At 47.8% G+C, this 14,502-nt stretch overlaps 1 protein-coding gene across 1 annotated transcript in view; it reads left to right on the forward strand.

Annotated features, from left to right (window-relative positions):
* Positions 1 to 786: 786 nt before the first annotated feature.
* LOC139386852 (ubiquitin specific peptidase 33) overlaps positions 787 to 14,502 on the forward strand; it is a 61,094-nt gene continuing 47,378 nt past the window's right edge. The window contains exons 1-6 of the mRNA XM_071132706.1: positions 787 to 870; positions 3,261 to 3,314; positions 3,445 to 3,507; positions 7,721 to 7,873; positions 8,366 to 8,480; positions 8,588 to 8,657. Coding sequence (XP_070988807.1) covers positions 787 to 870; positions 3,261 to 3,314; positions 3,445 to 3,507; positions 7,721 to 7,873; positions 8,366 to 8,480; positions 8,588 to 8,657 — 539 coding nt within the window. The remainder of the gene's footprint in view (positions 871 to 3,260; positions 3,315 to 3,444; positions 3,508 to 7,720; positions 7,874 to 8,365; positions 8,481 to 8,587; positions 8,658 to 14,502) is intronic.

Here is a 14,502-nt window from a genome sequence, read left to right on the forward strand (position 1 = left end):
GACTGACTAGCTAACCCCCCCTTATCCGACTGACTAGCTACCCCCCCCAACCCGACTGACTAGCTAACCCCCCCCTATCCGACTGACTAGCTACCCCCCCCCCCCTAACCCGACTGACTAGCTAACCCCCCCCTATCCGACTGACTAGCTACCCCCCCCCCCCTAACCCGACTGACTAGCTACCCCCCCCCTAACCCGACTGACTAGCTACCCCCCCCCTAACCCGACTGACTAGCTACCCCCCCCCCCCCCCCCCAACCCGACTGACTAGCTACCCCCCCCCCCCAACCCGACCGACTAGCTACCCCCCCCCCCCAACCCAACTGACTAGCTACCCCCCCCCCCCCCCCCCCCCCCCCCAACCCGACTGACTAGACACAGTGTCATCAACACAATGTTTTTTTTTCTTTACCAATAAAATTAAAAGTTTTGGTACTATATTTTTTTTACTACCGGTACTTCCTGAAATGTGTCTCAGGTGATTAGGACGATCACGTCTGTATCAGCCCATTTTATAGGGCAACGTTGCTGCTCCACAAGGCTAGTTATTCATTAATAGGGCTGTCTCTGCATTGTTAGCCTCCCAATCATGATGCACAGAAGTTAACACACTTGAATAATACAACAGGCATGTTAAACTGCTAATTTATCTTCCCAAAACAATGTCCAGTACAGGAAAGGTTTGGGAACCCCTGTTTTAGATCACAAAATAACATGCTTTTTCTTATCCTCTCTCCCTCTCCCTCTCCCCTCCCCCTCTGACAGGTAAGGTTCCGATTCAGGTGAATGATGCCTGAGTCCAGCAGTGACTGTCCCCATCTGGAGTGTGTTGGAGAAATCACCAAGGATGAACTGATCCACAAGTCACATGTGAGTCCTGTAGTCCTGTCCCCTTCCATAGATCACCTGTCCTGTAGTCCTGTTCCCTTCCATAGATCACCTGTCCTGTAGTCCTGTCCCCTTCCATAGACCACCTGTCCTGTAGTCCTGTCCCCTTCCATAGACCACCTGTCCTGTAGTCCTGTTCCCTTCCATAGATCACCTGTCCTGTAGTCCTGTTCCCTTCCATAGATCACCTGTCCTGTAGTCCTGTCCCCTTCCATGGTACGTTACAGCCTTATTCTAAAATGGATTACATCATTTTTTTCCCCTCATCAATTGATAAAGCAAAAACAGGTTACTTTTTTTTTTCTTCATATTTCCATAAGTATTCAGACCCTTTACTCAGTACTTTGTGGAAGCACCTTTGGCAGTGATTACAGCCTCTCCAGCTCTGTCAGGTTGGATGGGGAGCGTTGGTGCACAGCTTTTTTCAGGTCTCTCCAGAGATGTTCGATCGGGTTCAAGTCCGGGCTCTGGCTGGGCCACTCAAGGATATTCAGAGACTTGTCCTGAAGCCACTCCTGCGTTGTCTTGGCTGTGTGCTTAGGGTCATTGTCCTGTTGATGGTGAACCTTCACCCCAATCTGAGGTCCTGAGTGTTCTGGAGCAGGTTTTCATCAAGGATCTCTCTCTGTACTTCGCTCTGTTCATCTTTCCCTCGATCCTGACTAGTCTCCCAGTCCCTGCCGCTGAAAAACATCCCCACAGCAAACTCCAAGCAGGCTGTCATGTTCCGTTTACAGAGGAGTGGCTTCCATCTGGCCTCTTTACCATAAAGGCCTGATTGGTGGAGGGCTGCAGAGATGAGTGTTCTTCTGGAAGGTTCTGCCATCTCCACAAAGGAACTCTGGAGCTCTGTAATTGGGTCGTTGGTCACCTTCCTGGCCAAAGTCCTTCTCCCCCAATTGCTCAGTTTGGCCGGGCGGCCAGCTCTAGAAAGAGTCTTGGTGGTTCCAAACTTCTTCCATTTAAGAGTGATGGAGGTCACTGTGTTCTTGGGGACCTTCAATGCTGCAGAAATGTTTTGGTCCCCTTCCCCAGATCTGTGCCTCGACACAATCCTGTCTCGGCGCTCTACGGACAATTCCTTCGACCTCAAGGCTTGGTTTTTGCTCTGACGTGCACCTGTCAAGTGTGGGACCTTATATAGACAGGTGACATCCTTTCCAAATCATGTCCAATCAATTGAATTTACCACAGGTGGACTCCAATCAAGTTGTAGTAACATCGCTAGGAGGATCAATGGAAACAGGATGCATTTTAGCTCAATTTCGTGTCTCATAGTCAAGGGTCTGAATTCTTAAGTAAAAGTTTGTTTTTCTATTTTTAAGAAATGTGCAAACATGACTAAAAACCTGCTTTCACTTTGTCATGGGGTATTGTGTGTAGATTGAGGGAGTGTTTTCATTTAATCCATTTTAGAATAAGACTAATTTTAAACAAAATGTGGAAAAAGGGGAAGGGGTCTGAATACTCTCCGAATGCACTGTAAACATAAACACATGGGCTCTGAATACTCTCTGAATGCACTGTAAACATAAACACATGGGGTCTGAATACTCTCTGAATGCACTGTAAACATAAACACATGGGGTCTGAATACACTCCGAATGCACTGTAAACATAAACACATGGGGTCTGAATACTCTCTGAAGGCACTGTAAACATAAACACATGGGCTCTGAATACTCTCTGAATGCACTGTAAACATAAACACAGGGGGTCTGAATACTCTCTGAATGCACTGTAAACATAAACACATGGGCTCTGAATACTCTCTGAATGCACTGTAAACATAAACACATGGGGTCTGAATACACTCCGAATGCACTGTAAACATAAACACATGGGGTCTGAATACTCTCTGAATGCACTGTAAACATAAACACATGGGGTCTGAATACTCTCTGAATGCACTGTAAACATAAACACATGGGGTCTGAATACTCTCTGAATGCACTGTAAACATAAACACATGGGGTCTGAATACTCTCTGAATGCACTGTAAACATAAACACATGGGGTCTGAATACTCTCTGAATGCACTGTAAACATAAACACATGGGGTCTGAATACTCTCCGAATGCACTGTAAATCCGCTTATGATGTTGTTCACTCGGCTACTATCACATTTTATAGTGGTTAGCTGATAGAAACTAATTAGGCTAGCTAAATTATCTTGATCATCGAGTAGCATTAGCTAGAATATAAACTATTATTAAATGGCCAAGTCCTGGATGTTTTACAGGAAATTAGAATGTTGTCATTGGAGAACACTGTGCTCTATCATGTTACTGTTCAATAGATACTGTCTCTCTGGTCTGGTCACTTAAACTGGTTGGCTGTTGTGGTGTGTGTGTGGGGGGGGGTGTTTCTAGGGCCAGTGTCAAGACTGCAAGGTTGGAGGACCAAATCTGTGGGCGTGTCTGGAGGTGAGTGAGCAGTCCCTGGCTTTATTTGGGATTTTTATTTTGAAAGTTGACTGCCATTTGGCCTTGCATGAATATGGACATAACAGTTCTGTAGTAATAATCTGTTTTCTCTCTGTGTGTGTGTGTGCAGAACACCTGTGCCTATGTGGGCTGTGGAGAATCTCATGCTGACCATAGCACTGTCCACTCACAGGTGAGTCACCCCTGACCCTTCACCTCCCACACACACCGCTACAGGACTAGATCAATGTTCAGGATGGTGCAGGAGAGAGAAGGTGTTGAAGTGAGAGATGGGAGGAGAGGGAAGTGTGAGGAGGGAAAGGAAGTGGTAGAGAGTGATGGGGAGGAGAAGGAAGTGGTAGAGAGTGATGGGGAGGAGAAGGAAGTGGTAGAGAGTGATGGGGAGGAGAAGGAAGTGGTAGAGAGTGATGGGGAGGAGAAGGAAGTGGTAGAGAGAGATGGGGAGGAGAAGGAAGTGGTAGAGAGTGAGTTGGGGAGGAGAAGGAAGTGGTAGAGAGTGAGTTGGGGAGGAGAAGGAAGTGGTAGAGAGATGGGGGAGGAGAAGGAGGTGGTAGAGAGATGGGGGGGAGATGAGAGGAATACGATTATTACCTGGCATTAGATTATCATCTACCCCCTTTCACTTTCCTTTCTCCATCTAGCAATACACGTACAGTTGAAGTCGGAAGATTACATACTCTTAGGTTGGAGTCATTAACTTGTTTTTCAACCACTCCACACATTTCTTGTTAATTAACAAACTATATTTTTGGCAAGTCGGTTAGGACATCTACTTTGTGCATGACACAAGTAATTTTTCCAACAATTGTTTACAGACAGATTATTTCACTTATAATTCACTGTATCACAATTCCAGTGGGTCAGAAGTTTACATACACTAAGTTGACTGTGCATTTAAACAGCTTGGAAAATTCCAGAAAAGGATTTCATGGCTTTAAAAGCTTCTGATAGGCTAATTGACATAATTTGAGTCAATTGGAGGTGTACCTGTGGATGTATTTCAAGGCCTACCTTCAAACTCCGTGCCTCTTTGCTTGACATCATGGGAAAATCAAAAGAAATCAGCCAAGACCTTCACAAGTCTGGTTCATCCTTGGGAGCAATTTCCAAACGCCTGAAGGTACCATGTTCATCTGTACAAACAATAGTACGCAAGTATAAACACCATGGGACCACACAGCTGTCATACCGCTCAGGAAGGAGACGCATTCTGTCTCCTAGAGATGAACGTATGTTGGTGCGAAAAGTGCAAATCAATCCCAGAACAACAGTAAAGGACCTTGTGAAGATGCTGGAGGAAACGGGTACAAAAGTATCTATATCCACAGTAAAACAAGTCCTATATCAACATAACCTGAAAGGCCGCTCAGCAAGGAAGAAGCCACTGCTCCAAAACCGCCATAAAAAAGCCAGACTACGGTTTGCAACTGCACATGGGAACAAAGTTCGTACTTTTTGGAGAAATGTCCTCTGGTCTGATGAAACAAAAGTAGAACTGTTTGGCCATAATGACCATTCATTGTTATGTTTGGAGTAAAAAGGGGGAGGCTTGCAAGCCGAAGAACACAATCCCAACCGTGAAGCACGGGGGTGGCAGCATCATGTTGTGGGGGTGCTTTGCTGCAGGAGGGACTGGTGCACTTCACAAAATAGATGGCATCATGAGGGAGGAAAATTATGTGGATATATTGAAGCAACATCAGTCAGGAAGTTAAAGCTTGGTCGCAAATGGGTCTTCGAAATGGACAATAACCCCAAGCATACTTCCAAAGTTGTGTCAAAATGGCATAAGGACAACAAAGTCAAGGTATGGGAGTGGCCTTCACAAAGCCCTGATTTCAATCCTTTAGAACATTTTGTGGGCGGAACTGAGAATGCGTGTGCGAGCACCTGGTAGTGTGGTGGATGGGACTACCAGCTCTCTGTAACCTAGAGGACAACCAGTGGGTCCATCTCCTCTATACCACCCACCTGGTAGTGTGGTGGATGGAACTACCAGCTCTCTGTAACCTAGAGGGCAACCAGTGGGTCCGTCTCCTCTATACCACCCACCTGGTAGTTTGGTGGATGGTACTACCAGATCTCTGTAACCTAGAGGACAACCAGTGGGTCCATCTCCTCTATACCACCCACCTGGTAGTTTGGTGGATGGTACAACCAGATCTCTGTAACCTAGAGGGCAACCAGTGGGTCCGTCTCCTCTATACCACCCACCTGGTAGTGTGGTGGATGGAACTACCAGCTCTCTGTAACCTAGAGGACAACCAGTGGGTCCATCTCCTCTATACCATGTTTCTTGTAGGATGACAATGTCTGTATTTCTAATTTATTTGATGAAGTCCAGATTCCTGCTCTTTAGGCCAAAGGCAGATGACCTCTGACCTTGGCTATTCCAGGATGAGATAGTGAAGGCTTTGTGTTCCATAGTGTCCAATGTTGTGTGGTTTGACATCAGACCAGTAAGTGTGAGCAGAGCTTGCTGAGCATCTGGTACATGCAGTTTTCTTGGGCTAGGATAAGAGTGGGGGGTTGGGCCTGTTTTCCTGCTCAAGGCCTGTGAGTCAGGTAGTGAGGTAGATAATTAACATAAGTGAAATGATAAAAATGAACAGGAAACATTACACTCACAGAAGTTCTAAAATAATAGACATTTCAAATGTTGTGTGTGTACATGCATACACACTAACATGCATACACACTAACATGCATACACACTAACATGCATACATACATGCATGCATACATACATACATGCATACATGCATACATACATACATACATGCATACACACTAACATGCATACATACATACATGCATACATACATACATGCATACATACATACATACATACATACATGCATACATACATACATACATGCATACATGCATACATACATACATGCATACTAACATGCATGCATGCATACATACATACTAACATACATACATACATACTAACATGCATACATGCATACTAACATGCATACATGCATACTAACATGCATACATGCATACATACATACATGCATACTAACATGCATACACACTAACATGCATACATGCATACATGCATACATGCATACATGCATACATGCATACTAACATACATGCATACTAACATGCATACATGCATACTAACATGCATACATGCATACTAACATGCATACAGGGTAGCCTAGTGGTTAGAGCCTAGTGGTTAGAGCGTTAGACTAGTAACCGGAAGGTTGCAAGTTCAAACCCCCGAGCTGACAAGGTACAAATCTGTCGTTCTGCCCCTGAACAGGCAGTTAACCCACTGTTCCCAGGCCGTCATTGAAAATAAGAATTTGTTCTTAACTGACTTGCCTGGTTAAATAAAGGTAAAATAAAAAAATAAAAATAAAAAATACATGCATACTAACATGCATACATGCATACTAACATGCATACATGCATACTAGCATACATGCATACTAACATACATGCATACATACATACATGCATACATACATGCATACACACTAACATGCATACATACATGCATACTAACATGCATGCATACTAACATGCATGCATACATACTAACATGCATGTATACATGCATACATACTAACATGCATACATACATGCATACATACTAACATGCATACATGCATACTAACATACATGCATACTAACATGCATGCATACTAACATGCATGCATACATGCATACATACATACATACATGCGTACACACTAACATACATACATGCATACACACTAACATGCATACATACATGCATAGTGTTGTAACAATGTGCAAATAGTGAAGTACAAAGGGGAAAGTAAATAAACAAATGCATTTCTCTCTTTCTCTCTATCAATTCAAAGGGCTTTATTGGCATTGCCAAAGCAAGTGAAATAGAAACTCTCTTTCCCTCTTTCCTGTCCCCTCTCTCTCTCCAACATCAAAGACCAGTCATGTGTTAGTCCTTTCTGTCTGTATTTTTTTAAGGACATGTGGTACACTGTGAACCACATGGCTGCACCTTGTCCCATCTATCCAGTCATCTAGCTAACACTTAGCTGTCCTCTTTCTGGATCATCCATTATTAACACATGTTCCTGTGGGAGCTGGGCTTGATGCACTACTAAAGCTCTGCTAAACAGTAGAGCAGGAAAGGATCAGACTGGGTTGTTTCGTCGCTGTCGCCCGGCTCTGCTGTCAACACTGAACACTAATGCAGACACATGAATAATGAAACAAGTGACTGACTCGTCTACAGCTGTCTGTCCGGACAGCTCTGAGTTAATCATAACAATAATACGTTATATTTGTTTATAACAGAGAAATACAACCTGTATTACACCTCCTATAAACCTTTATAACCCCTTCGTAACATGTTTATAACCCCTCTCTAACAGGAGACGCGGCACAACCTGACAGTGAACCTGACCACTCTGAGGGTGTGGTGTTATGCCTGTGGGAAAGAGGTGTTTGTGGAGCGTAAACTGGGCCCTCACTGCCCTGTCCCCAGCACCAAGACCCTCGCTTCACCTCAGACCAACAACACACAGGTAATGTTACCATCTGGGATAAATATGGATTTATACCTGAATCTCAAACCACAAATGAAGTTTCCTCTGGATAAATACAGTTGTCTATATCTAAGGCCTAAACCAACGCCCACAACCCTAACCAAATCACGCTACAACTTGAAAATTGTACAATCCAGTCTCTAGATGATTATTTATTTCACATATTTTGAGACCACGTTGAAAAGTAAATAATTATTCAGTTATTGAATGTTTTCTTTCACTATGAAATGCTGTCAAAGCATTGAGGCATTCTGCTGTTGTCAATTCCTCATGTTACTTTTAATGTTGTCTAGATGAGGATGGTTCTAGATGAGGATGGTTCTGATAGGGTTCTAGATGAGGATGGTTCTGACAGGGTTCTAGATGAGGATGGTTCTAGATGAAGATGGTTCTAATAGGGTTCTAGATGAGGATGGTTGTGATAGGGTTCTAGATGAGGATGGTTCTAGACGAGGATGTGGTTGTCTTCAGTTCCAGGAGTGTAGCAGGGCGCAGGGCAGTCCCACTTCTCTGAGACTGCCCCCTACTAATGGCTGTGAAGACCTGGGCATGGAAACGGAGGAGGAGGACGAGCTACGCGCCAGAGGTACGCATCATCTGACTGGACCAAACTTCAATGCTCAAGCTGGCATCAGCCATGCTCTCTCTGCTGTTCTCTAGCGAGATAAAACTCATTGTGTCCATCTCCTGTAGGTCTGACGGGTCTGAAGAACATCGGGAACACCTGCTATATGAATGCAGCCCTGCAGGCCCTCTCCAACTGGTGAGACCCATAGACATTAAACCAGTAGATAGTGATAGTGCTGACGTCATCCAAGTGTTCCTATGGAAAACTCCCGATGGGGCATGAAGCCGGGAACTATTTTGAATTTGAAGCGTGCCATATTGCTGAATGGCACCAAAAAGTTGCTAAGGATCATGGTCAATGTAGTCGTTTTCATCCTGCCTTAGAGAGTCAACCCAACCACAGAGTTTTTCTAAACCTAGAGGCGCGAAACAGACCGAACGAACTATGCCGGGGTTTGTGAAGTCAATGAGACATTGGATTTTCTCCAAGTATAAAGGCACAACCTAGATTCAAGCCAATGTCTTAAGTAGTGTAACATTATTACTCCAACCTCGTGAATGTGACCGACACGTTTTCATTTTAGTCAAAAACTGCGTTATATCGAAGGAGTGCATTTCATTTGATTGCCTGCACATGTGCAGTTCGGCGCTACACAACCGCTTGACCTGATGTGTTTCTACCAACGTCGCCATGACATCGTGTGACGGGGGATTTCTATTGGAGAAGCAGTGTCTGCCTACCGGAAGCCTTTCGAGAGCCCACTCATCATAGCTCGGTTAGGCGAGATTGGATTACCTCATGAGGAAAAAATGTGGACTGTATATTAAAGAAACACAGTCAAGATGATCATTTATGCAACTGCATCATTTTGTCATAATAATTTAAAAAAAACAACAGACAGTTTGGAATTAAACTTTTGTTTGATTTTATAATTTCATACTAAATTGATATTTTAGTGTTATCCTGGTTCTCCATGCCATCCTCGGTCGCCCTCTGTCTACCCCCCCTCGGTCGCCCTCTGTCTACCCCCCCCCGGTCGCCCTCTGTCTACCCCCCCCCGGTCGCCCTCTGTCTACCCCCCCTCGGTCGCCCTCTGTCTACCCCCCCTCGGTCGCCCTCTGTCTACCCCCCCCTCGGTCGCCCTCTGTCTACCCCCCCCTCGGTCGCCCTCTGTCTACCCCCCCCTCGGTCGCCCTCTGTCTACCCCCCCCTCGGTCGCCCTCTGTCTACCCCCCCTCGGTCGCCCTCTGTCTACCCCCCCTCGGTCGCCCTCTGTCTACCCCCCCCTCGGTCGCCCTCTGTCTACCCCCCCCTCGGTCGCCCTCTGTCTACCCCCCCCTCGGTCGCCCTCTGTCTACCCCCCCCTCGGTCGCCCTCTGTCTACCCCCCCCTCGGTCGCCCTCTGTCTACCCCCCCCTCGGTCGCCCTCTGTCTACCCCCCCCTCGGTCGCCCTCTGTCTACCCCCCCCTCGGTCGCCCTCTGTCTACCCCCCCCTCGGTCGCCCTCTGTCTACCCCCCCCTCGGTCGCCCTCTGTCTACCCCCCCCTCGGTCGCCCTCTGTCTACCCCCCCCTCGGTCGCCCTCTGTCTACCCCCCCTCGGTCGCCCTCTGTCTACCCCCCCTCGGTCGCCCTCTGTCTACCCCCCCCTCGGTCGCCCTCTGTCTACCCCCCCCTCGGTCGCCCTCTGTCTACCCCCCCCTCGGTCGCCCTCTGTCTACCCCCCCCTCGGTCGCCCTCTGTCTACCCCCCCCTCGGTCGCCCTCTGTCTACCCCCCCCTCGGTCGCCCTCTGTCTACCCCCCCCCTCGGTCGCCCTCTGTCTACCCCCCCTCGGTCGCCCTCTGTCTACCCCCCCCTCGGTCGCCCTCTGTCTACCCCCCCCTCGGTCGCCCTCTGTCTACCCCCCCTCGGTCGCCCTCTGTCTACCCCCCCCTCGGTCGCCCTCTGTCTACCCCCCCCTCGGTCGCCCTCTGTCTACCCCCCCCTCGGTCGCCCTCTGTCTACCCCCCCCTCGGTCGCCCTCTGTCTACCCCCCCTCGGTCGCCCTCTGTCTACCCCCCCTCGGTCGCCCTCTGTCTACCCCCCCTCGGTCGCCCTCTGTCTACCCCCCTCTCGGTCGCCCTCTGTCTACCCCCCTCTCGGTCGCCCTCTGTCTACCCCCCCTCGGTCGCCCTCTGTCTACCCCCCCTCGGTCGCCCTCTGTCTACCCCCCCTCGGTCGCCCTCTGTCTACCCCCCCTCGGTCGCCCTCTGTCTACCCCCCCTCGGTCGCCCTCTGTCTACCCCCCCTCGGTCGCCCTCTGTCTACCCCCCCTCGGTCGCCCTCTGTCTACCCCCCCTCGGTCGCCTTCTGTCTACCCCCCCTCGGTCGCCTTCTGTCTACCCCCCCTCGGTCGCCCTCTGTCTCTGATTTTGTGATGTTACAACCTAATTCTAAAATGGATTGAATACATTTTTTCCCTCATCAATCTCCATGCCCAATAATACCCTATAATGACAAAGCAAAATTCCAAGTCTATTAAAAATAAACGGATACCTTTTTATTTACATAAGTATTCAGAACCTTTGAAATGAGACTTGAAATTGAGCTCGGGTGCATCCTGTTTCCATTGATTGCAGTCCACTTGTGTTTGTGGTAAATTGTATTTAAAAAAAATATATATATTTTACCTTTTATTTAACTAGGCAAGTCAGTAAGAAGAAATTCTTATTTTCAATGACAGCCTAGGAACAGTGGGTTAACTGGTCAAATCAAATCAAATTTTATTTGTCACATACACATGGTTAGCAGATGTTAATGCGAGTGTAGTGAAATGCTTGTGCTTCTAGTTCCGACAATGCAGTAATAACCAACAAGTAATCTAACTAACAATTCCAAAACTACTGTCTTGTACACAGTGTAAGGGGATAAAGAATATGTACATAAGGATATATGAATGAGTGATGGTACAGAGCAGCATAGGCAAGATACAGTAGATGGTATCGAGTACAGTATATACGTATGCATATGAGATTAATAATGTAGGGTAAGTAACATTATATAAGGTAGCATTGTTTAAAGTGGCTAGTGATATATTTACATCATTTCCCATCAATTCCCATTATTAAAGTGGCTGGAGTTGAGTCAGTGTCAGTGTGTTGGCAGCAGCCACTCAATGTTAGTGGTGGCTGTTTAACAGTCTGATGGCCTTGAGATAGAAGCTGTTTTTCAGTCTCTCGGTCCCAGCTTTGATGCACCTGTACTGACCTCGCCTTCTGGATGATAGCGGGGTGAACAGGCAGTGGCTCGGGTGGTTGATGTCCTTGATGATCTTTATGGCCTTCCTGTGACATCGGGTGGTGTAGGTGTCCTGGAGGGCAGGTAGTTTGCCCCCGGTGATGCGTTGTGCAGACCTCACTACCCTCTGGAGAGCCTTACGGTTGAGGGCGGAGCAGTTGCCGTACCAGGCGGTGATACAGCCCGCCAGGATGCTCTCGATTGTGCATCTGTAGAAGTTTGTGAGTGCTTTTGGTGACAAGCCGAATTTCTTCAGCCTCCTGAGGTTGAAGAGGCGCTGCTGCGCCTTCTTCACAATGCTGTCTGTGTGAGTGGACCAATTCAGTTTGTCTGTGATGTGTATGCCGAGGAACTTAAAACTTGCTACCCTCTCCACTACTGTTCCATCGATGTGGATAGGGGGGGTGTTCCCTCTGCTGTTTCCTGAAGTCCACAATCATCTCCTTAGTTTTGTTGACGTTGAGTGTGAGGTTAATTTCCTGACACCACACTCCGAGGGCCCTCACCTCCTCCCTGTAGGCCGTCTCGTCGTTGTTGGTAATCAAGCCTACCACTGTTGTGTCGTCCGCAAACTTGATGATTGAGTTGGAGGCGTGCGTGGCCACGCAGTCGTGGGTGAACAGGGAGTACAGGAGAGGGCTCAGAACGCACCCTTGTGGGGCCCCAGTGTTGAGGATCAGCGGGGAGGAGATGTTGTTGCCTACCCTCACCACCTGGGGGCGGCCCGTCAGGAAGTCCAGTACCCAGTTGCACAGGGAGGGGTCGAGACCCAGGCTTTCTTGGGAACAGGAACAATGGTGGCCCTCTTGAAGCATGTGGGAACAGCAGACTGGTATAGGGATTGATTGAATATGTCCGTAAACACACCGGCCAGCTGGTCTGCGCATGCTCTGAGGGCGCGGCTGGGGATGCCGTCTGGGCCTGCAGCCTTGCGAGGGTTAACACGTTTAAATGTCTTACTCACCTCGGCTGCAGTGAAGGAGAGACCGCATGTTTTCGTTGCAGGCCGTGTCAGTGGCACTGTATTGTCCTCAAAGCGGGCAAAAAAGTTATTTAGTCTGCCTGGGAGCAGGACATCCTGGTCCGTGACTGGGCTGGATTTCTTCCTGTAGTCCGTGATTGACTGTAGACCCTGCCACATGCCTCTTGTGTCTGAGCCGTTGAATTGAGATTCTACTTTGTCTCTGTACTGACGCTTAGCTTGTTTGATAGCCTTGCGGAGGGAATAGCTGCACTGTTTGTATTCGGTCATGTTACCAGACACCTTGCCCTGATTAAAAGCAGTGGTTCGCGCTTTCAGTTTCATGCGAATGCTGCCATCAATCCACGGTTTCTGGTTAGGGAATGTTTTAATCGTTGCTATGGGAACGACATCTTCAACGCACGTTCTAATGAACTCGCACACCGAATCAGCGTATTTGTCAATGTTGTTGTCTGACGCAATACGAAACATGTCCCAGTCCACGTGGTGGAAGCAGTCTTGGAGTGTGGAGTCAGCTTGGTCGGACCAGCGTTGGACAGACCTCAGCGTGGGAGCCTCTTGTTTTAGTTTCTGTCTGTAGGCAGGGATCAACAAAATGGAGTCGTGGTCAGCTTTTCCGAAAGGGGGGCGGGGCAGGGCCTTATATGCGTCGCGGAAGTTAGAATAACAATGATCCAAGGTCTTTCCACCCCTGGTTGCACAATCGATATGCTGATAAAATTTAGGGAGTCTTGTTTTCAGATTAGCCTTGTTAAAATCCCCAGCTACAATGAATGCAGCCTCCGGATAAATGGTTTCCAGTTTGCAAAGAGTCAAACTAGTCTAGGAACAGTGGGTTAACTGGCCTAGGGACAGTGGGTTAACTGGCCTAGGGACAGTGGGTTAACTGGCCTAGGGACAGTGGGTTAACTGGCCTAGGGACAGTGGGTTAACTGGCCTAGGGACAGTGGGTTAACTGGCCTAGGGACAGTGGGTTAGGGACAGTGGGTTAACTGGCCTAGGGACCTCGGGACAGTGGGTTAACTGCATTGTCCGTAGAGCTCAGAGACAGGATTGTGTCGAGGCACAGATCTGGGGAAAGGTACCAAAACATTTCTGGAGCATTGAAGGTCCCCAAGAACACAGTGGCCTCCATCACTCTTAAATGGAAGAAGTTTGGAACCACCAAGATTCTTCATAGAGCTGGCTGCCTGGCCAAACTGAGCAATCGGGGGAGAAGGGCCTTGGTCAGGGAAGTGACCAAGAACCTGATGGTCACTCTGAGAGAGCTCCAGAGATCCTCTGTGGAGATGGTTGTCCTTCTGGAAGGTTCTCCCATCTCTGCAGCACTCCACCAATCAGGCCTTTATGGTAGAGTATCCAGATGGAAGCCACTCCTCAGTAAAAGGCCCATGACAGCCCGCTTGGAGTTTGCCAAAGTCACCTAAATTACTCTCAGACCACGAGAAACAAGATTCTCTGGTCTGATGAAACCAAGATTGAACTCTTTGGCCTGAATGCCAAGTGTCACATCTGGAGAACACCGTAGGGATTGGGACAAGGTTAAGCATGGTGGCGGCAGCATCATGCTGTAGGGATGTTTTTCAGAGGCAGGGAGACTAGTCAGGATCAAGGGAAAGATGAACGAAGCAAAGTATAGAGAGATACTTGATGACAACCTGCTCCAGAGCCCTCAGGACCTCAGACTGGGGAAAAGGTTCACCTTCCAACAGGACAATGATCCTAAAAAAAAAAAAAACAGCCAAGACAATGAAGATCTTGAGAGGTTCTGCAGGTGTCCC

The sequence above is a fragment of the Oncorhynchus clarkii genome, chromosome 28 (assembly GCF_045791955.1).
Source record: "Oncorhynchus clarkii lewisi isolate Uvic-CL-2024 chromosome 28, UVic_Ocla_1.0, whole genome shotgun sequence".
In the NCBI taxonomy this organism is placed as follows: domain Eukaryota; kingdom Metazoa; phylum Chordata; class Actinopteri; order Salmoniformes; family Salmonidae; genus Oncorhynchus; species Oncorhynchus clarkii.